The following is a 21,636-nucleotide window of genomic DNA, read 5'->3' on the forward strand; positions in this document are numbered from 1 at the left end:
TGGCTCAGTCTCTATCACCCCATCTCAGAGCGAGTGACCCCCAGCTCTCGATCCACGGGCGCTGCAGAGTCCTTGCAGGCTCTGCACGCCCCCCTGGGCTGCGGGCAGACCTAGCTCCTCCCACATCTGCCGCCGTCTGGCCGACTGGCCTTCTAGATGCCTCTTGAGTCTGTCTGGTCCACCTGCCCCCAAGCCCCGCCTAGTCCAGGCTGCCGTCTCCTGCTGCCCTCAGCCACTGTGGGCCAGCTCCCATACCCAGGACCTATCTGCCAGGCCCCGGGGGGCGTCTCCTGGGCCCCGCTCCAGCGGGCTTCTTGCCCCCGCCATGAGACCTTTGCCCGACTCTGGCCCCCAGGGCGGGTTTTCCCGGCCTTAGAGCGGCTCTTCGGGGCCGCTCCCTGGTCAGGGGCCGGTTGACGGGCTCTTAGGTCTGTCTCCTCAGGGGGCAGCTCATCTGAGCTTTGTCCAGGCCCAGCTGACTGAGTGTGACCAGCCTCAGGCCCATTGCCCCTGAATCGCACTGCCAGAAACGCCTGCCCGCCCCGCCCCCATTCCGAGGACTGGCATCCACCCTCCGCCCCACAGAGAGGACCCGGGCCTTGGTGCTTCCCTGCCCCTCCGGCCCAACCCACTTCTTTCAAGTGCCCCCAGCTCTCTGCTTCCACTGCCCAGACCCAGTCATTGGTCACCACAGCGTCCCTGGGCCCCCCCCCCCGCCCCCCCCCGCCTCCTGGCCCAACTGTGCTCGGCCTGGCTTGCTCAGTCCTGCCCCCTTCTCCCTGATCTGAGCCATCCCGGCTCCTGGGAATTTCCTCCCACAGCCAGCCGCCCACCTCGACAGGGTCTAGATGCCTCGGTGACATGCCGGAACCCCATGACGCGGTTTCAGAGACTACTGCCAAGCCAGGCGCCCCTGCTGAGCCTTCTGGGACCTCCTGCCCGGCCGCCTCCCCATGAGCCCCGGGGTCTCAGGGGCCACAGAGGGGTGGCAGGGTGACATCACAGCCCTGCGGCACCCCCTCTGGCCACCGCTGTCCACACCCCCCCGCCACGGTGGGACACAGGCTCTGCCTCAGTTTCCCCTCCATAAAGTGACATCTGGGCTTCATGATACACTTATTGGAAACTCGATTTTTTGCTGATTTTGACTCTGGTCTCTGTTCCACTGCAGCTATGACAAACGAGACCCAGCATAGCCCTGAGGATTAAGGCCAGTGCCATGCCCCTGCCCCATGAAGGAGGCATCTACCTGTGCTGGGCAGTTGGGGAAGCATCAGAGGGAGCCGTCCGGGTGAAGGCTGGAAGGGAAGCTGAGCCCCAGGGAGAGACAGTCCCGCCCCTGGGCGGGCACAGGCAGTTTGAACCAGACCCTCAGAGACACCAGCAGCACAGGTGGGGGCGCAGCTGGAGGCTCAAAGAAGGGAGGGGGCAAGATGTAGTGTGGGAGAGGCGGCGGGGGGGGGGCGGGGGGGGGAGGGAGAAACAGGAGGGAGGGAGGAGCAGGGGAGGCGCTCGTTGTAGCCCCCCCATTCCTGCCGAACTTTTTTTCCTGGTAATTTATGCTCCTGATATTCCAATTCACGGGTGACCCATTTCCTAAAAAGGAAGTGAAGATGAAGCTAATCTGAGAGATTACTATATTCAGGTCGCTGGACTGAGGCTTGTTTGAGCAGATAAGTTTAAGAGGATTGCAGCCAAGGAGCCAGGGGTCTGGGGGTCCGTCCACAAGTCCGTTTGTCTCCAGGGACGAGGGGATATTGGCTGCTTTGGCGGAGGTCTGTCCCGCTGGGTAACGCCCTCTGGATTCCTTCACAGAAAAGTGGAGGAGGTGAGCCAGCCCAAGGCTCCTGCTTCCCGCTCCCAGGCCATACCAGCGGCCCTCTCCGAGGTGGGACGGAGGGGACGGGAGAAGGCAGCCGGCTCTCCCTGCGCCCCCTCGGGGCCCTGCCCCTCACACATGTCCAACAGGCGTGGTCCCCCCAGTCCCAGCCCCCTTCTCCCCTGGGGCATCTGTCCTCCCGGCGCCCCGCCCCACCCCCAGAAGTGTCATTGGCCTCTCCCTCCCTCCCATCCAGCCAGAACCTGTCCTCCCAGACTTCTCCGCTCCAGGCACTGCATCCACCCTTCCTGCCCCCTCCTGGACCAGCTGCTGCTTCTTTTTTTTTTTTTTGGCTGTGATGCTTGCAGATCTCAGTTCCAGGACTGAACCCAGGCGGCGGCAGTGAAACCGCTGAGTCCTAATCATTGGACTACCGGGGAACCTGGATCAGCTTCTCCTGAACACCCAAACTTGCTCGCCCCAGTGAGCAGTATGGTTAGGGCTCTGGGGTCCACTGGCCCCTCCATTCTGGGCCTCTGCGCCAGCCCCTGCTCAGACCCCGTCCTCCCCAAACCCCCATCCAGGGAATCATAGGTCAAGGAGGCAGCAGGGCCTGCCCAGGCCGCCCTCGCAGCCACCTCAGGGCCTCCTTCCTTCCCGCGAGCTCTGGCCTGGACCTGTTCCACTTGCCTCTCTGGCCGCCTTCCTAAAAGCCGAGGGTCCCCTCACAGCTAGTGGGCTGACCCGTCCTTCGGGGCCTGTGGGAACCCTTCGCCAACTCCCACGAGACCCAGGACCCACCTCCGTCACATCCTTGACATTCACCATCTTCTTGGTCTGAGCCACGTGGCCCACGACCCCAATGTCCAGCGGGAAGACGATCTCGGAGTCAGGAGGCACCAGGCAGTCCTCCAGGACACTGCCGGGCTGCACGCTGAAGAGGTGTGTGGCGAGCTCGGCCATGCCGTTGCGCTGGCGGTACATGAAGAGGCTGCAGCGGTCGGCATGCAGGATGGCGCACAGACGCCGCAGGATCTTGAAGACCACCCGCTCCATGTTCACGCTCTCCTGCATGTCCTGCACCAGCTCGAACAGGGCCGCGCTCTCCTCCACCTGGCACAGCTCTTGGAAGCTGGTGCAGCCCGCCGGGCACCCATCCCCGCAGGCGCTGGCCGCAGCCTCAGGGCTCAGCTTCCTCCCGAAGTACTGGTCCGCGAAGCCGGGGTTCTGGTCCAGGAACGCCTGCACCTGTTCCTCACTGAGGCTCATGGTGCCTGGCTTCCCGACTGGAGGAGCGCCGGCCCCCAGCGCACCAGGCCCTGCAGCAAACACTGTCATCAGCAAAGCCTTTCTTAGCGATGATTACCGCACCAGCTGACTCGCCCATGCCTGCCCTCCCCCCACCCCCAGGCCCCGGACTGCCCGCTTCCTGGGAAAACCAGAGCCCCTAGACCGGGGGCTGCAGTGTAAGAGCTCAGGCCTTCTGCCTGAGGCAGGGATTCTGGGCGCTGGGATAGGCCCTCACACCCAACCCCTGGAGAGGGGTAACCCCCGGAGTGCCATGACCCCTTCTGCCCGAGCGGCCGCCCGAGGACTTGGGATGGGCCGACAGGTAGCTCCAAGTCTCTTGGGCCCCCAGAGTCGGGCTCAGGTGTTGTGGGGTGGCAGGGCACCAGCTCTGCCTCGGGGAGGTGGAGGGACCCCCCCGACGGTGCTGCCCACGCCCACGGAAGGAAGTGGGGAGAAGGGAGGAAGATGTGGAAGCGGGACCATAGGGGGTTCTGCACAGACTTTCCCTTCTCCTATGTGGTGAAGAGGCGGCTCTTGTCTGTTAAGAGCCAGCATCCTTAGTTAGAAATGGTCTTGGCGAATGCCCACCACGCATCTCCCTTCTCGGCCTAATTCCTACGTATTGGGACCCTTATTCACGCTGCTGGACCCTCTCCTTGCACAGGACCCGCAGCTGCACTGACGGCACTGCCATATTTTACAGACGGGATCATTCCTGAGCGTCCGTGCCTCCATCGGGGACCCACGGGCCCAGATGGCAGCAAGCTCCTCCGGCTGAAGCCACGGCCGTCCTCCCCCGAGTCAGACGGCGATTAGCCTCCCGGTGAGCCAGGATGCGATCAGAAATGTCGGGGGTTACAACTGGAGGACTCATCCCAGGTCAGTCTGACTCTCACGTCACACAAGAAACCACGTGCAGATGTGTGTGCATACGTGTGTGTGCTTACATGTGTGGGGGTGCTGGGTGCGCATGAGGACGAGGGTGCGTGCGTGCGTGAGTGTGCACGTGTGCCCGGGGACTGCTGGACGGCTGGGGGTGGGAGCTCTGTCCACGGTGTGACACATCACACTGTCACGCGTGTGTGACCAGCCGTGCACACCACTCACGAAGGTTGGGGGGGCCTGGCGTTCTGGGCTCACCTTCTGCAGCAGCCAGAGGGATGCTGGCCACCCGCGAGAGACGGGAGCAGAGCAGCTCAGCTGGAACCAGGAGTCACCGAGGACCCGGAGGGAAAGAGCCTGAAGTTTCTTTGTCTTTCTCATGCTGCCTGTGTCTATATTGTTACCACGCTCTGAACTGGGAGGCACGGTTTGTGTGCACTGAGCTGGTAGAGACGTGCACGCGCACGTTTGCGCATGGGCCCTGCGCCCCTTGGCTTGCACGAGTCCGTTCCAGGGAGCCTTCCCCGTGGGCCCTGGCGGGCTCCCGGCAGCTGTACCGGCCACAGTGGGCCCAGCGGGCCAAGCGTGGGCACTGGCCTCGGGCTGCGACGTTCCTGCCTCTGCTGAGTTACCAGCAGGTTCTTTTCACGGATCTGCTCTGAGGTCCCCCACTTCCCTGAAAACAGTGAGTGTAACTGGGGCCGAGGGACAACCACACGCCTGTGGGTGGTGCTGTGGGCGGGCGCTGGTGCTTGGCTTTGCGGCCAGGGCTGTGGTCACCGCGCTCTGAATTCAGCCCCAGACGGCTTCCAGAGCCCCTAGAGCTGGAGTCCAGGTCACGCCTGCATGTGAGGCCAGTGCCGACGAGGCAGCCATCTGGCCGAGCGGGCCGCTGCGGGGATGCTTCCCAGACCCTCCGCTCACCCGACCCGGGGCCCCCCCCTCCCTGCATGTGCTCCTCTCCTCTCCCCTCCCCGCGGGGCTGAAGAGGGCGGGGCGTGGGCGTGGCGCTCACCTGTGTGAGGCGCGCACCCGCTTCTGGCGGGGCTGGGGGCACGGCCCTGGGCTCAGAGGCACCGCCGCTGGAGGGGCTCGGTGGGGCTTCAGCGCAGAGTGCCTGGGGAGCACTCTTGGGGGACACGGGGGGCAGTGAGTGAGCTACTGGGGGGTCTCGCTGCCCCCAGCCCTCAAGTGCTTGCAGGTGTGGGAGCAGAGGCCCCGGCGTTAGTGCCCTGAGGAGCCCTGGGCGCGTGGCTCCGGGGGTGTAAGTGCCCAGCCGCCTCACCTGCAGTGCTCCTCCCCTCTCACTTCTCAAGGTGCCCACTGGTGGTGCCTGGGCCCCTGAGCGGCCCCCAGGGGTGGACTCGATGCCGTTGGATGCACCACTTAGGGGTGCCTGCAAGGTGTCCAGAAAGGTGTGTCTGGAGGGGCTCCTGTAAGGTGCGCCTGTGAGATACACCTTTGAGATGCACCTGTGAGGTGCTGCACCTGTGGGGTGCACACGTGACATACACCTGTGTTCAAGGGTCCATCGGATACGACAGGTAACTTCTCCACAGGTGAACCTGGAGGGCGTTTGAGGAGAAATGGGATTGCTCCTTCACCAGGGTCCTGCTAATTTTACATCATCATCATGTGGGATTTTATCAGCAAGCCCATCCTGGGAGCCATTTACAGCAAGGCGTGTCTCAATAGCTATTACGTGGAGAGAGTTCTAGGTTCTTGTCCCAAACTGTGGAGAGGATGCAATTTCACAAGGAGCAAATGCCCTGAAATTAAAATTAACCAGTCAAGAGGAATGGCAAGAGGTGGAAAGGATGAGAAAATCGGAGTTCCCATTCAGAAATCTCATGAAATTTGTGGTGCAGAAAATGGACACCTCCATTAAGACCTTTTACAGGGTGGTTTCGCTGGCGAGATGACGGGGAGGTGGTAGCGGTCCCGCCGTGAAAGGACGGATGCTAACGGGGGGGGGGTGGGGTGAGGGGGAGCCGCTCAGACTCTGACCCATGCATCCCCGCCCCCACCTGCTGCCTGACTCCGGGGCAGGCTGTAGCCGACAAGCACCTTGCCATGTGTTTTTGTGAGCAGTGGCGACATGAAGGGTGTGGCGCGGGCGTAGTGCATGGTGAGGGCCCACTAAGCAGGCCGCGGAGGGCTGGGCAGGGAGGCTGGGACTGGGGAGAGAACAGAGGTCAACCTCGCGGGGGCCTGGGGGGAGGGGGCACAGAGCTGGGAGCAGTGGGACGGGGGCGAGGTGGCCACCCATCTGGGGTCTGTGTTGATCTGGAGGAGCCAAAACATGGGTAGAAAACAACGTCAGACGGAGAAGAGAAAGCAGGGCTGTTGCCTGGCGTTTGGGTGGTGGTGTCCAGGGGAAACTGGCACTTCCTCACTCATGTTTTGTCATCATCTTCAGTGTGGCACGGACTCGGGCCTTGATGTGCTTGAGCCCGGCATGGGGTGAGGGGACCTCCAAACGGGACCACACACCTACCGGGGGTGAGGCTGGGGGGCCAGCACCACGAGCCGCCCAGAGCACAGAGGGCAGGGGCAGGAGGCAGAACACGTCCCATCCCAGCAGGATCTGTGGTGCCCCCAGGGAGGCTCGGGGTGACTGAAGTTCCTGTGAGCCGGTCCCCCGCGGCAGGCAGGAGGTGGGGTGTACGGAGGGGCCCCGGCCCACAGCCAGGGGCCGGCCCCACTGCCAGACGTATGAGTGTGGACATCTTAGACCATCCCGCCTCAGGCCAGCTGCCAGCTGACCACGGCCCCAATGTGACCTCAGGTGAGACTGGCAGAACTGCCCAGCTGAGCCCTGTCCAAATGAGTGACCCACAGATCATGAGACAGGAAGTTGCTTAAGCCATTAAGATTTGGGGCGTCTTGTCCTGTTGTGCGTGGCTGATTCCCTGAAAACAGAGCCGGGGGCAAATACTTCACAGGAGAGCTACGATCCCGGGGGCAGTGGGGGTGGATGGAGAGTGAACCCTGGTTCCCAAGGAGCCACAGACACAGTTGGCCGAGCATCAGGTGTGACCATCCGGCCACGTGCCCCAGGACAGCTGAGGAAGGAGGAAGGAGGACGGAGGGGACTTGATCTCCTCTTTTCCTCCGGTTTCCCGCTTCCCATTGGCCAAGCCCTGCCCCGTGGGGAGTGAGCTTCCACACCCTCAGGGGCACCCCAGCCCTGTGGGCAGCCATTCTGCCATTCAGAAACCCTGGCGCCCTGCCATGGGGTGGCGGTCCACCCTCGGCCAGAAGTGGCAGGAGAAGCGGCCAAGGGGGACTGTGCCCCCCCCCCCCAGCCCCAGGCGGGAGGTCAGAGGGGGTGAGGTGGACCAGAGGGAGGGCCTGGGGCACTGCGACAACCCCAGGGGCCACAGTGGGAGCCTCACGCAGTGTTCCCAGTGGGTCACCACCCAACAGGAGGCAGCTCTCCAGCTGAATGGGACATGTTAGAAGTAACCTAAGAAACCACGTGTCGTCGGAGAGCTGGCAGTGCAGAGGCTCGCCCTGCCACCTCCCACGGAGGGGCTGTGTCGGGTCCAGGGGCAGATGCAGCCATGCCCACTGGCGCCGCTTCCCGCCAGGAGCTTTGCTGGCGACGTTGCCCCCCCTCTGCACACAAGTCCCAGCCAGCGATTCTGTCCTGGGACCCAGGGCACCGGCCCTTTCTGGCCTGCCCATCACCGTTTTTGGTGGCTGCACAGAATTCCATTTTGTGGAGGTTCCACACTTATTTAATTAATTAGTCTCCTATTCATGGACATTTAGGATGTTCCTGTTTGAGTTTTGAGGGGGATTTAATGCTGCCTTGTTCTCCGCCCCAGTTCTGGAACAGCTGAGAGAGCGGATGGAGGGGACTATCACCTTTGTTGCTGCCAGCCCTCCAGAGAAGGCGTGGCCTCGGGTGCTGCCAGGTGGCCTAGCTAATGCTGCCTGCCTCCCAGGTAAGGGCCTCCCGGGCCATTACCTACATGGATCCAGGGGCAGAAGAGATGGGATCCCTCAAGCTTACAGAATTTTAATAGCTTCACTTAGCTCAACCAAAAAAGGACCTATGGCTGTGACTGCCAACCAAGTAGCATTCCGCCTCCATGGGGGGGGGTTGAGAGGGGCACATGGAGGGCTCAGGGGGGCAGCGGAGTAGGAGCAGGCATCCCCTTGGTACCACAGGTACCACAGTCTTTTCTGTTTAAAACTGTAAAGAAGGCCTTGGTGAATTAACTTCTGCCTTTTGTTTTTTTAACCTGGAATCTGTGAATGGGAATCTATTTGGAAATAAAGTCTTTGCTGATGTAACCCATTTAAGATGAGCCCTACTGGACTAGGGTGGGTGGTGTCTCTGTAAGAAGAAGCACAGAGGAGAAGGCCACTCGTGGACGGAGACAGAGACTGCGGTGCTGTGTCTGCAACCAAGGGGCGCAAGGGCAGCCAGCCCCCACCGGAGCTGGAGAGAGGCCTGGACTTCTGGCCTCCAGAACTGAGAGATAATAAACTGTTCAAGCCCCCACGTGGTGTACTCGGTTAGGGCAGCCCCACGAGGCTAACGCAGGTGGTGGGCCAGGTTTGGCTGTGGACTGTAGTTGGCCTGGTCTAAGCCAGCCTCATCTTGGGGCCAGAGACTGGCTGGGGGCCAGCTTGGAGCTGCCTCGAATGTTTCCTGGCAACTGCCGCCGGTGCAGAGGGAAGCACCCGGGCCATGCTGGCCAGTCATGATTCTTTGCTCTGGGACACGCACAGTGGTTGCCCAGTCGTGGCTGCACTGGGGAAGGCAAGTCTGAGGGCAGGGCCAAGCCCAGAGGAGGGAAGCGCCGAGAACTTGAGGGGACGGCCCGGAACCCACCCTACCCAGCGGGTGTCCATTCAGCCCTGTGAGCAGCTTTTCTCAACCGGTGGGGGAAATTCGGCTGTTATCGTGTGAGCCCGGGCTCCGCAGAGAAACAGACCAGTAGGCTCTGCGGCCTGAGCGTGAATCTCAGAGTGAGACTCACCGTGGGAAGTGTCTGAATGCACAGGAAACAAGCTGAGAGGGATGGGCCCTCCCCTCAGACGGGACGTATGCTTGACTGAGACAGAAAACTCAGGTGATGATCACAGACCCAAGGGCCAAGAGGAACGTTGAAAAGCCCTGTGACAGAATATTCTGGTTCAAAGGATCAGTCTGCTCAGAAGAAGCCGTGGCTGCACATAAGGTGACAAGTAAGGAGTTGGGATAAAATACTACTGCCCAGCGGGGATTGCAAAAGCAGTGGCCGGCAGTCTGGTAAGAGGATTAAGCTCCACCCCCACATCCCTGCAACTGACCTCAGGCCACTGACCTGTGGCTTTGGCTAATGGAATGTGGAAGGAAGCAAGAGTGGCACTTCTCAGCAGTCGTGGGGGCCTCCAGGGCCCTTTATCCCTCTTCTATGAACGCGTCACATCCCCAAAGGGGCTATTTGGGGTCCTAGAATGAAGAAGACAGACCACAGCCTCCTGCAACCATGAAATATGAGTGAGGGATACTTTGATGGTTGTAAGCCACTCTCATCTGAGGCTGATTACTACCCCAGCACAACACAAGAAGTTAACTTCCTTTTTAACCGCAGATCGGAGTTGAGTTAATCCTGTTCTCCAGTTCATGACACGTTGTCACCACTGGTGCTATTCCATCTTGCATTTTATTTTATCCACTTATCCTATTTATTTATTTATTTGGCTGTGTTGGGATCTTCGTTGCAGTGCGTGGGCTTCTCTCTAGTTGTGGTTCGCAGGCTCGGTAGTTGCGGCGCACAGGCTTAGCTGCCTCGCGGCATGTGGGATCTTAGTTCCCCAACCAGGGATCGAACCCGTGCCCCCTGCACTGGAAGGTGGATTCTTAACCACTGGACTATCAGTGAAGTCCCCTACCTATCCCTCCATCCACCATCCATCTGTTCTCCCAGCTCCTGTCTTTCAGTTTGAGTACTACCTTCTAGTATCTTCCATCAGGTACCACCTTAAAAAGTTATGGGGGCATGTAAAGAAAAAGTGAATTTTCTTTTATGAATTCAAGTTCAAACTAAGGGATTCAATTCACTCAGTGTTGATGTAAGCCACTAAGCAATGTTTAAAGGGAAATTTATAGCCTTAAAGGATTATGTAAGAAACGAAGAAAGGTCTCAAATCAGAACCAGAAAAAAAAAGAGCAAACTAAAGCCAAAGTAAGCAGAAAAAAAGGGGGAAAATAAAAGAGCAGAATCAATGAAATATAAAACAAAAAATAAAGAAAATAATGAAACCGGAAACTAGTTTTTGCAAACGGTCAAAAACTGACAAACCTCTAGCCAAACTGATCAAGCAAAAAGCACACAGATTATCAATATCAGGAATGAAAGAGGGAATTTCACTACAGATCCTACAGACATAAAATTTTTTTTTAAGTTTTAAACATTTTATTCTTTCAGCTTTATTGAGATATATTTTACATATAATAAAAATCACACTTAAAAGGGAATATTGTGGACAACTTTATGCCAACAAATCTGGAAACTTAAATGTAGTAGACAAATTCTTCAAAAGACACAAACTACTAACGCTTATCAAGAAAAACATATAACCTGAGTAGCCCTATAACTGTTTAAAAAAATTGAATGTATAGTTAAAATCATCCCAGAAAGAAAACTTTAACCCCAGACGTTTTCACAAGTGAATTCTACCAAACACTTAGGGAAGAAATAATACCAATTCTACACAGATTCTTCAGAAAAGGGAAAGTAAGTACTTCGCAACCCAGTTATGAAGGCAGCATCACCCTGACACTAAAACAAGACAGAAACATTACCAGAAAACTAAACATAGTATCCCTCACTAACCTAGACACAAAAATCCTCAACATCACTTCGTTATACAGCAGAAATTCACACACCATGGTAAAGCAATTATACCCCAATAAAGATGTTAAAAAAAAAATCCTCAACAAAATAATAGCAAATCACATCCGCCCCAGTATAAAAAGGACAACACATTATGACTGCTGAGAAAGGCAGTCTTGTGCACACAGTCTTTTAATCCCCCACTTGGCCCATAACAATGGGCCTTGGGCCTGGTGCACTTCCTCACCAAGAGGTAAAGAGTCCTCAAGCCTGTACTGGGCTTGTCACCTTGTGTGGGAATATTTTCCCCTGTTTTAGGCTCAATATGTGTTCCTTTGTTCTGCTTAAGAGTGTGTGCCATAGGGCACCTGACCAGCCCCACATCTGCTCCTTGTAGGGAGGAGACGGGGTCCTCCTGCTGCAGCACAAGCGGGGTGCATGCAGGCTAATGGCCACATATCAGCTGCTGGGAAGGACCCGCTGGCCATGGGAGACCAACACTCACTTGTGAAGCTGTTATTTTGCTCTGTCACTTCTCTGTGTGCGTAAAGCTTGTTCCATCGAGTGCTTGACTGTATTGTGTTTTCCTTGGTGACTCCTAAAGCAAGATGTAGTGGGCAGAAGTATCTGTACCTCTCTTCCTGATAATAGGCAATAGATGCTACTTGCCTGAGAATGACCAAGTGGGATTTAGATTAGGAATGCCATAAATGTAATTCACCATACTAACAGACTGAAAAAGAAAAGCCATATAATAATCTCAACAAATACAACAACAACAAATTGACAAAACTCATCACCTGTTCATGATTAAACAAACTCTCAGAAAACTCGAAATAGATTTCAACCTGATGAAAATTTTCTCCAGAAAAGCGTCATACTTAAGGATGAAAAATCAAATGATTTCCCACTGAAATCAGGAACAATGGGGAATTCCCTGGTGGTCCAGTGATTAGGCCTCCGTGCTTCCCTGGTCAGGGAGCTAAGATCCCTGCTGCGGTGCAGGCACAATAAACAAACAAACAAATAAACAAAACATAAAAGGCATGCAGGTAGGAAAAGAAGCATTAAAACTGTTTCTACTTACCTGTGATATGACTGTCTATACAGAAAATGTTGAGGAATCTACAAAACTAGCTGCTAGCGTAAGTCAATTTAGCAAGGTTACAGAATTAAAAGGCAACTTAAAAAATCAAATGTATCTCCATATACTAGTAACAAACAATTGGACAAGAAAGTATGATTTAAAGTAGTATTTACAGAAGGATTAAATATACAAAATACTTAAAGGTAAATTTAACAAAATGTGTGCAAGGCCTGTATACTGAAAACTACAAAATATTGACAGAAATTAATGAAGACCTAAATAAATGTAGAGATAAACCTTGTTCATGGATCAGAAGATTCAACGTTGCTAACGTATCACTTATGCTCAAATTAATCAATAGGTTCAGTATAATTCCAATCAAAATCATCTGGTCAGCATTACTAAGAAGACTGCTGATAACACCGAGGTTTGGTGAGGGGATGGAGTGCTGGGAACTTTCATTCTGCTGAGGGCAGTGCGGAATGGTACAGCCACTCTGGAAAACAATGAGTCAGTTTCTTATAAAGTTAAATGTAAACGTTAGACACAACCTAGCAATTCCACTCCTAAGTATATACCCAAGAAAAATTAAAACATATGTTCACAAAAGACTTGCACGTGAATGTTAACTCATAGTAACTCCACATGGACAAACTATGTCCATCATCTTGTGAATGGATAGTCAAATCTTGGTGGAATTCTACTCAACAATAAAAACAAAGCATTGTCAAGTGAAAGAAGCCAAACATGAAAGACTACATACTTTATGATTGTAGGAGCATGAAAGTTTTTACTAAAACTACAGCAACAGAAATCAGATGAGCAGTTATGTAGGGCCTGGGGCGGAGGAGAGCATGACTGAAAAGGGGAACTTTGGTGGAGGGTTTGGACTAGTCCTGTATTGTGACTGTGGTGGTGACTCATACCAATGTGTACAGTTGTCCAAACTCATTGAATCGAACACTTAAAATCAGTGATTGTTATTGCACATAAATTGTGTCTCAATAAAAACGCACACAAAAATCTGAACATGTACATTACTCATGATCCAACAAAATGCAGGCTCAAGTGCATCAGTGCACAAGCATAAGAAAGTTCACAACAGCTTTATTCATAATATCCCCAAACTAGAAACAATCAAATGCTCATCATCAGTAAAATGGATAAATAAATTGTGGCACATTCGCACAGTGGCTTAGTACCAGCATTAAAAGGGATAAGCTACAGACACAACAACAGGCATTCAGTTGGATGAAAGAAACCAGATGTGCAACAATCATGCTCTATGATTCCATTTGTATAAAGTTCAAAAAACAGGCAAAGCCAAACTGAAATGTTTAGGGGTGCATGCTTAGGTGATCAAAGTACAAATAAACACAAAGAAGTGGTTTCAGTGAAGTCGGCAGAACCTTTGGGGGAGGGCAGGGCGAGCTGCATCTTTGCATCTTCAGTGTTCTGTTTCCTGATGTGGTGGCAAGGACGCAGATGCTCATATATGTCATTAAACTGTTCCATGCATATTTTATGGATGTTCCTGTGGCTCTATTATATTGTACAAGACAAAAGCTTATAAAACAGTAAAGTGCATGCTGTATCGCCAATAATTCACTGGCTCTGGTTTTGTGAGACTGAGCGCTTTACGTGAACCATCACTTGTGCAGCGTTGGCACAGAGACGCACACACTGCACCTACACGTGAAGATCAATATTGATTGTTCCGGGAAAAAAAGGGGCTTAGAATTAATAACAGAAACATTTGAGCATCTAACCAGTTAAAAAGACAAAGGATAAAAATGCTGGAAAGTTAAATGAAAAACAAATTAGAAAAAATAATTAGAATCAGCCAAATTAATTGAAGTAAACACTGTAGGAGATTGGATTTTAGATGCTAATAAATATGTAAGATTAAAATGCAATTTAAAGTTAATAGGGAAAATATTCTTCACTTGACACATGATTACCTCTGTAATCAGAAAAAAACACATGACGGTTTAAAAACATCGTCACCTCTGCTCTCTGTGCCCTGTTTTTAAAATGTGGCAGTGATGCGTCCCACGCGCTGGCGACTCAAGGGTCCCTGTGGATTTGCTTGGCATGTGGTAGGGTCTGTGATTGCAAAACTTACTCCTTCCCACCTGCCCCTCACCACCTAGAGGGGCATTTCTCACGAGGGCGGTGCTTCTTTCCGGAGTGAGCTCCCTGCCTCAGAGTTCACTGTGGGGCCCCCAAGTCACTCCCTGGACCGCAGCTGTGCCAGGGTCCCCGCGGGCCGCTGCCGGGTGGCTGGGAGGGGAGGAGCTTCACAGGTGAGATGGTCAGGGGTTGGGGAAAAGGATTCTGTCAAAAAGCAATGGAATTAACTTTCAAAATGTGCATGGGTTGTTTTAATTTACACCCCTGGTCGTAGGTGTCAGAAACCAGCTCAGGTGCACAGGTGCTCACTGTGAAAGTGGGCGGTTACAGGGTCCCTGTGAACTTTGTATGGCAGGGACCCCAGACTTCTGCCCCTCCCTCCTGCGGACACAGAGGGGAGACAGACACACTCTCGGCAAGATAGCTGACCATCTGCTGAGTGCCAGGCGGTGGGAGGCCGGGCGGGGGGGAAACCCGAGATGAACACTGTGATGGGGGCAGGACTGTCCACCTGCACGAGACCCCCCACATGCCGCCATTTCCCCAGCCCAGCCTTCTCGAAGCAGTGCTTCTAAAACACAGCACAGCATCCTTTGGCCCTTCTAGGGTCTCCCCATCCTCAGGATGAAGTCCGAACTTGCACAGCTCAAGACACTTTATGACAGGACACCCGCTGGTCGCTCTCTGCCGGCAGAGCTCCACAAGCTCTCCGCAACAGGGAGGTGGGACCTCTCCCGCCTGCTGGCCTGGCCTGTGTCACCTGGCCCTGTTCTCCTTGGGAGCAAACCTGGACTGACATTAGATGCTGTCACAGGACAGAGCAACCCCAGGTTGGCTGCCATCAACCCATGCATCCATCTGGTCACTCGTCCATTCTGCTCGGCTAGGGCAGGGCCGAGCCCTGATGGGGAGAAGGTGGGGACAAGTCGGACACGGACCCTGCCTGCACCGAGCTCCCAGTCTGGTCGGGAAGACAGACGTTGAGACCACTGGGAGATCCTGCTTGTTATGGGAGACTCTTTGTTAGGAGCTGGAGGGCAGGGAGGTGGGGTGCAGGGAGGTGGGGCGGAGGGAGGTGGGGCGCAGGGAGGTGGGGCGGAGGGAGGTGGGGCGCAGGGAGGTGGGGCGCAGGGAGGTGGGGGGCAGGGTGGTGGGGGGCAGGGGGAGGGCACAGAGTCTGGGTTTGACTTCTGTCTCCACAGGTCACCCGATTTTGGGTGGGAAGCCTCTGTTAGGATCACAGTGCCAGGTGCCTCAGGGTTTGTTGCAAGGACTGAACAAGAAAGCCCTGGGGAGCACTCTTTACATTGCCGGCAGGACAGAGGGCACCCAACAAAAGTTAGGTCCGACTAAGGGAGCTGAAGCTAAGGTCTAAGAAATGAAAAGGCTGAGAATGTGGCATGGGGAACATAAAGCAGAAAAAGGCAACAGCACATGCCAAGGCCCTGCTTGTGGAAGAGGCACGGCTCATTTAAGGAACATAGAGGTGGTCAAGGGGAGGGAAGTGTCTAGCGAGAGGGGGCGGTGGCGAGCTCCGGAGGAGAGGAGGCCAGATCCCGGAGAAATACTAAACCACAGACCTGCCGAGTTCAGGTCGTTCGATTTGAGAGGCTGCTGCACGACCCCGCCCCCCAGCCCGCCCAGGCCGACTCAGGCCTTCTTTCGAGGCCGGGCGCAGGACCAGGCGAGTCAGCTCCCTTCTCCCCGCAAAGCCTGATCAATCGGGCTGCTGCGGCACCGCATTGGGAATGGAGAAGCGGCTCCATCCTTCACGGAGGTGGCTGCAAACCTCGTCTCCCTGGAAACCGAAATAATCATTGGAAGTCAGCTCATGGCAACTCCGCTTACGCGCGTGGGTGCCACGATTATTATACAAGCTGATTTACACACTGTCCTTTTAAAACCTATACACCATAAATGTGAAAGAAGGCTCACTACCCCTACTTTTCTGGCAAGTCGTCATGCATGCGGAACAGGACGGAATCAGGAGGTTCAGCCGATGTTCTAAAATCTGCACCCCCCGCTAAATATACCGCCAAACCTGCTCCTTCTCCGCGCAGCTACTGACGTTCAAGTCAATCCCACGCAAATGTCCAGAGAGCTGCATGAAGGGCGCTCACATGTATTCACTGGGCAGATGGCTTCCGTGAAACGTGGGCGAGGGACCCCGGCGCGCGGGCTGCCTGGCGAATGCGGGTGAGGCTTTCTCCAGACGCAAGCGGCCTCTGGGGGCTTGTGCCCCTGCTCGCCGGGCACCCTGGACACTCTGTGAAGGAAGGGGCATGACGCTGTGAGTTCTGGGGGACGTCTTCCCAGGCCTGAACTTGCCAAGCGGGCGTCAGGAACGCGGGTGTGTTCTCAAAGCACCCCTGCACCTCCCCCGTCCCCTCCTCCCCCAGCGCGTTCTCTAGCTGCTGCCACTCCCGCCTCCCCTGGATCCAGCGCAAAGTTATTTAACGCTGCAATTAGCCGGCAGGGTGAGTCATCGGCTCCCCGTGCCTCGCTGCAGCAGCGGCAGCGACGGTGTGGAAAGAGCCGAGGGCGCGGGCCCAGCCGCTCGGCCCGGTGGGACCTCAGAGGGCTTTCCAGAGACGCCCCTCCCAGGTCTGGTTCTGGGAGGAGGCTGGGGGCCCAGAGAGGCCTGGGGGAAGGCCATCTCCACGCCCCAACCATCCCCAAGCCTTCCTCTCACTCATCGAGAGTTCTTCTCGGTCCGCGTCGGTCGGAAGGAGCCGATTTACCCTCCCCCGCGCTGCACCCCCCTCCCCCGCGGTGCTCTCAGGCCGTGAACCGCCTTCTGATGAGTTAACTCACTCGCACCCGCATCTGGGGGAAATTCCTGCATGATCCTTGAGAAGGGCTTTTGCGACTAAAGCGCAACGAGACTCCTCCAAGGTTCTGCCTGAGGCTTCACCTCCAGTTCCGCAGCACCTCCACCCCCTCCCCCGCGCCCTCGAGCCGGTACTACCCGGGCGGCGCCGGAGGGTCGCAGCCCTTGAGCTCCTCCTCCAAACCCTGCCCCCCACCCCGCATCCGGACTCCCGCCCTCATCTCACCCCTCCCCCGAGTTCCTCGCTCCCCGTCCCTTCCCCCACCCCCACCCCCGCACTCAAACCTCCTTCCCCCCCGCCCCCCCCCCCCGGGCTCTTCCTTCTTCCGCTTTCCCCCAGACTCGCCTCTTCCCCCTCCCGCAGTCAGGCTCTCCCCCGTAGCCCCTCAGCGCCGGGGCGCCCCTATTCCTGCCCCCAAGCTAACTTCCCAGGCTTCCTGATTTCTAGCAGGCCGGTGGGCATGGAGTGAGACCCCAGCCCTGTGACCAGGGGAGCGCAAAGGCAGGGTCTCGAGAGGTGGGAGGTGCCGGAGGTGGGGCCTGGGGGCATCAGGGGAGGGAGGCAGGGGTGGGGGGTGGCGTTCCCAGAGAGGCCAGGGGCGCTGATAGGGGGAGGAAGGCGGAGAGACGCGGCGAGCGGGCACCTCTCCTTGGGGAGGCGGCAGAGGGGTGTCCTAGGGGCTACGGGGGTTGGGGGGAAGGGGGGAGGGCGGCGCCTGGGCCTGGCGCACCGGGCCGCGGGTGGGGTGGGGGGGAGCTGAACGTCCTGGGAGGGGCACCGCGGGCTGGGGAGTGGGCGCGCGCGTCCTGCGGTCCTCCGCGTCGCATCGGTTCCCTGCGCGGGGCCGCGTCGGCGGCGGCGGCGGGAGGCGGAGGATGCGGGCTCCGGCGGCGGCGGCGGCGGCGGCGGCGCGGGCCCGGGAGGACGCGGGAGGATGAGGAGGAGGCCGGCGGTCCGGCCGCGCGGCGCCGGGAGGAGGCGCAGGCGGCGGGGGCGGCGGCGGGCGGCGGCGGGCGCGCGGGGTGCGGGCCGGCTCGGGCGCGGAGGATGAAGTGGAGCGTCCGCGGGGCCTGCGCCGCGCTCTCCTCCTGCCTCCTGCTCGCCTGCGCGCTCAGTGCCGCCGCCGTCGGCCTCAAGTGCTTCTCGCTGGGCTCGGAGCTGCGCGGGGAGCCGTTCCGGCTGGGGGCGGCCGCCGGCGCCTTCTACTCGGGGCTGCTGCTGGCCGCCGGCCTCTCGCTGCTCGGCGCCGCCCTGCTCTGCTGCGGGCCCCGGGACGCCCCCCTCGCGGGGCCGGGGCCGGGCCCGGGGCTCGGGGTCCCCGCGGCCCCAGCGGGGGCTCCGGAGGCTGCGCCGGGCGAGCCGGGGAGCGCAGCCGGGCCCTCGGGGCGGGTGAACAGCCAGAACCTGCTCCTGCTCGGCGTTCTCGTCTTCATGCTCGGGGTCCTCAGCGCCTTCGCGGGCGCCGTGATCGACGGCGACACCGTGTCCCTAGTGGAACGCAAGTACTCCCACTACTGCCTGCCCCCGCGCGCGCCGGCCGCGGCCCCTGGCCCGGCCGCGGGCACTGCGGCCGCGGCCCCCGGCGCGCCGCGCGCCCGCGGCACCCTGGACAGCGCCACGTCCGCCAAGTGCCGCCAGCTGAAGGACTACCAGCGCGGCCTGGTGCTTTCCACCGTCTTCAACTCGCTCGAGTGCCTCCTGGGCCTGCTCAGCCTCCTGCTGGTCAAGAACTACAAGTCCTCGCAGGCCCGGCGCGGCCGGCGCGGCCGGCGGAAGGGAGGCCGGGCCCTGGCGCGGCCCCGCGGCGGCCCGGGGTTCCGTGCGCAGCCGCCAGGCTCCCGGGCGCGGCGGGGCCGACGGGGCCGGCGGGGGCGGAGGCTGCAGCAGCGGCCGAGCGAGGCTTCCATCCTGTCCCCGGAGGAGTCGGACTTCGCCGCCCCGGGGGACTGCGCGGGCTTCGCGGCGCGCCACGCGGTCTCCTACATCAACGTGGGCGTCTTCCACGCGTTTGACGAGGCGGGCGTGGAGGTGTGCTGCGGGGGGCACCCGTCTGTGGAGCTGCCGGGGTACGCGCCCTCGGACCCCGACCTCAACGCCTCCTACCCCTACTGCTGCCGGCCGCCCTGCGAGGCGGCGCGCCCCTGGGAGCCGAGCCGGGCCTGCTGAGCCCCCGGGCCGATCCGGATGTACTGCGGCCGCCTCCCTACCCGCCGCCGCAGCGAGGGAGGTCGGGGGCTGGCGGGGCGCAGAGCCAGGCCTCTCCGTGGCGACGCATCTTCAGGGGCGGTCTGGCCCAGCGCCTCTGGGGGCCACCCGCCACGAGACTGGCCCTCCAGTATGATTATTTCTGTGTCTGGGAGGTTTCTCTTCTTTTCTGTGTCTGTTCGTATCCGGACTCCATTTTAAAGTTTACAATAAATGTTTTGGGGTTGGCTCGCCCCACCGCACTTCTCTTTGGCAAGTCCGTTCCCTGGGCGCGTTCCCTGGGCGCCCTCCGAGACCCGAGTGAGAGCTCACCCAGCGAGGGTGATTTCGCGGCGGGAAGAACGCTCGCTGAGAGGACAGAAAGACAGAGCAGCTGGTCCTTTAGGAATGGAAGAAGTGAAGAAGCACCCAACAGCAACACTTTGTACACGGATGTGCCTGCTTTTGTTGATACTTTCTTACTGTAAAGCTCTCCATAAACAGTGAAAATGTTTGGTAAATTTATTGCAATTTAAAATTGGTGAGTTCCTTTATTAAATTAATTGCCATGTTATTGGAGATATTCATCACATTGGGGTTAGAGGATGTCGACACAAATCCGTTTTGGGGGGAAATGATTGAATTTGGTCAGACAAATGTTGAGTTTGAACAGTTGTATTATGCTAGTTGGTTGACTAAATCCAACCTCTTTCTGAGACTAAATTTCTGTGTGTATATCAGGTCCCATACATTTCTTTTTCTGGAAACTGGCGATGGGGTTTTTACAGCAAAGCTGAGCTTATTTTGGTTAATACATAAGAACAATCCAATCCTATTCTGGAAAATCACAGTCATAGTTTTTCTGGCAAAGATTATTATCCTGTTGATTAATTCATTAATCTGGTGATTTTGAATATTATAGCATTTCATTTGAAATATACCCCTTAAATAGCCTTAATTGATGTGAAGGTCATACTTTCAAATCATTAGGATATGCATGTGTGTGCATGTTTACACATGCAATATGAAATGTGTTCCAGATGATGGTGAAGTGTGTTTCCACCCAGTCTTGTGGGCTGACTGGGAGCCAGGCAGGCTCTGAATCTTGGGAAAAGGTGATCCAACTCCCATGTGCTGGAATTGTGGTGCCAGGCAGGTGTGCTGCTAATTCTGAACGTGCTCTAAGCAGAGCCCCACCTTGACCCAAATGGTGTGTGCCTCCTGCAAAAGGAGTTGAGGATACACTCTGTGCTCTGCTAGGGTGAGCACAGCACAAGACACTTGAGGTGACAAAAGCTAAGGAAGTAATGTGTAATCTCTCTAGAGTGTATAGGGGTCCCCTTCTAACTGTGAATAAGTAGCCAGATGTAGCGTTGGAGATGTAGTTTCCGGGTGCAGGCTCTGGGTGAGACCTCTCCTTAGCTCCCAGGGCACTGCCTGCAGCTCGAGTTCCCATGTACCCAGGTGACCGAGGCCCACATCCAGCCGGGACCTGGCCAGACTGCCCAGCTGCAACGGAAACTGCTACAGAGAGGAGGCCCTCTTTCCACTCAGAGAAGTGCAGACCTGTCACCGTTCAGTGGAGGAGGCAAAGCAGTCGTGCTGATGCTTGGACAATTACTTTGAAACCTGGGGATTCTGATCGGAGAGGCCACGGGCAGTGTCTTCTCCTTGTTATGCTGATGCCACCCGAGGAAGAAGAATCATCCAGAGCCAACCTACTAGGTCCTCATCCACAGACCTCTTCAGATAATGGTCCATATTGGGCCTCTGGCTTCAGCCAGGCTGAGGGCCCGGCCCAACTAGTCCCACTCCGGTCCTTATGGCCTGGCGCCCCCTGCCCCCACACCCCCAGCCCACTGGCCATCGATGTAAGTAGAAAAAGTGGTAAGTGGCAGCACAAGTGACTTTTAAAATACTTTTCCCCATCTACCTAAGCCAAATCAATACGGCACTGCCAGGCATCTCCTGCCCGCTGAGCAGGGCTGCTCCTCACTCCTGGGGCAGAGACCTCACCGGCAGCTGCAAGGCTTGCCTTCCAGAACTAACGAGGAGGCAGCCTGGCCAGTGTGTGCCCAGTGGCTGGGCACGCGGTGGGCTCTTGCGGAAGGCAGCTGGGCGGGGACCCCCGGCACGGAGCAAATGCGTGAGCAGCACAGACGTCAGCTGTCAGGCCCTCCCGTATCCTTCCTGTTTTCTGAGGTTCTGTCTTACACGGTTTGTGCAGCTGAAAAAGTTAGATGCCTTATGAATCTTTCAAACTTGCAAGCAAAATCAAGTGTCAAACTTTCCTTGGGGTAGAGCAGAAGGGCAGAACGGGGCGGGGCAGCAGAGAGCATCTGGGGGTGCGGACAGCGGCTTCTGCCCCGTCAAATGTACGTTTGACCAAGAAGCCAGATGGGATTTTTAAAGATGTGTTTCTAACTCCATGAATATGGTTAAGTCCACGTTATAGAGGCTGATATAATGATGTGGGATACCAGGGTTTTAATTTTTAAAGTTTACTAGAGGAAATAAAATCTCAAATATCCCTACACTCAAATCGTTCCAAAGACCAGTACTCGGGGAAAC

General features: G+C 56.8%; 2 protein-coding genes across 2 annotated transcripts in view; one reads left to right on the forward strand and one right to left on the reverse strand.

The window, feature by feature from the left end:
- PDE6B (phosphodiesterase 6B) overlaps positions 1-3,126 on the reverse strand; it is a 28,745-nt gene extending 25,619 nt beyond the window's left edge. Inside the window, exon 1 of the mRNA XM_036853062.1 lies at positions 2,621-3,126. Within this exon, the coding sequence (XP_036708957.1) occupies positions 2,621-3,088 (468 nt within the window). The 5' untranslated portion in view covers positions 3,089-3,126. The remainder of the gene's footprint in view (positions 1-2,620) is intronic.
- Positions 3,127-17,895: 14,769 nt separating this feature from the next.
- On the forward strand, positions 17,896-19,922 carry TMEM271 (transmembrane protein 271). The gene has a single exon (XM_036853387.1). It carries the CDS (start codon positions 17,929-17,931, stop codon positions 19,045-19,047), a length of 1,119 nt encoding a protein of 372 aa, XP_036709282.1. The 5' UTR covers positions 17,896-17,928; the 3' UTR covers positions 19,048-19,922.
- The last annotated feature ends 1,714 nt before the right edge of the window (positions 19,923-21,636 follow it).

This window comes from Balaenoptera musculus, chromosome 5 (assembly GCF_009873245.2).
Source record: "Balaenoptera musculus isolate JJ_BM4_2016_0621 chromosome 5, mBalMus1.pri.v3, whole genome shotgun sequence".
NCBI classification, from domain to species: domain Eukaryota; kingdom Metazoa; phylum Chordata; class Mammalia; order Artiodactyla; family Balaenopteridae; genus Balaenoptera; species Balaenoptera musculus.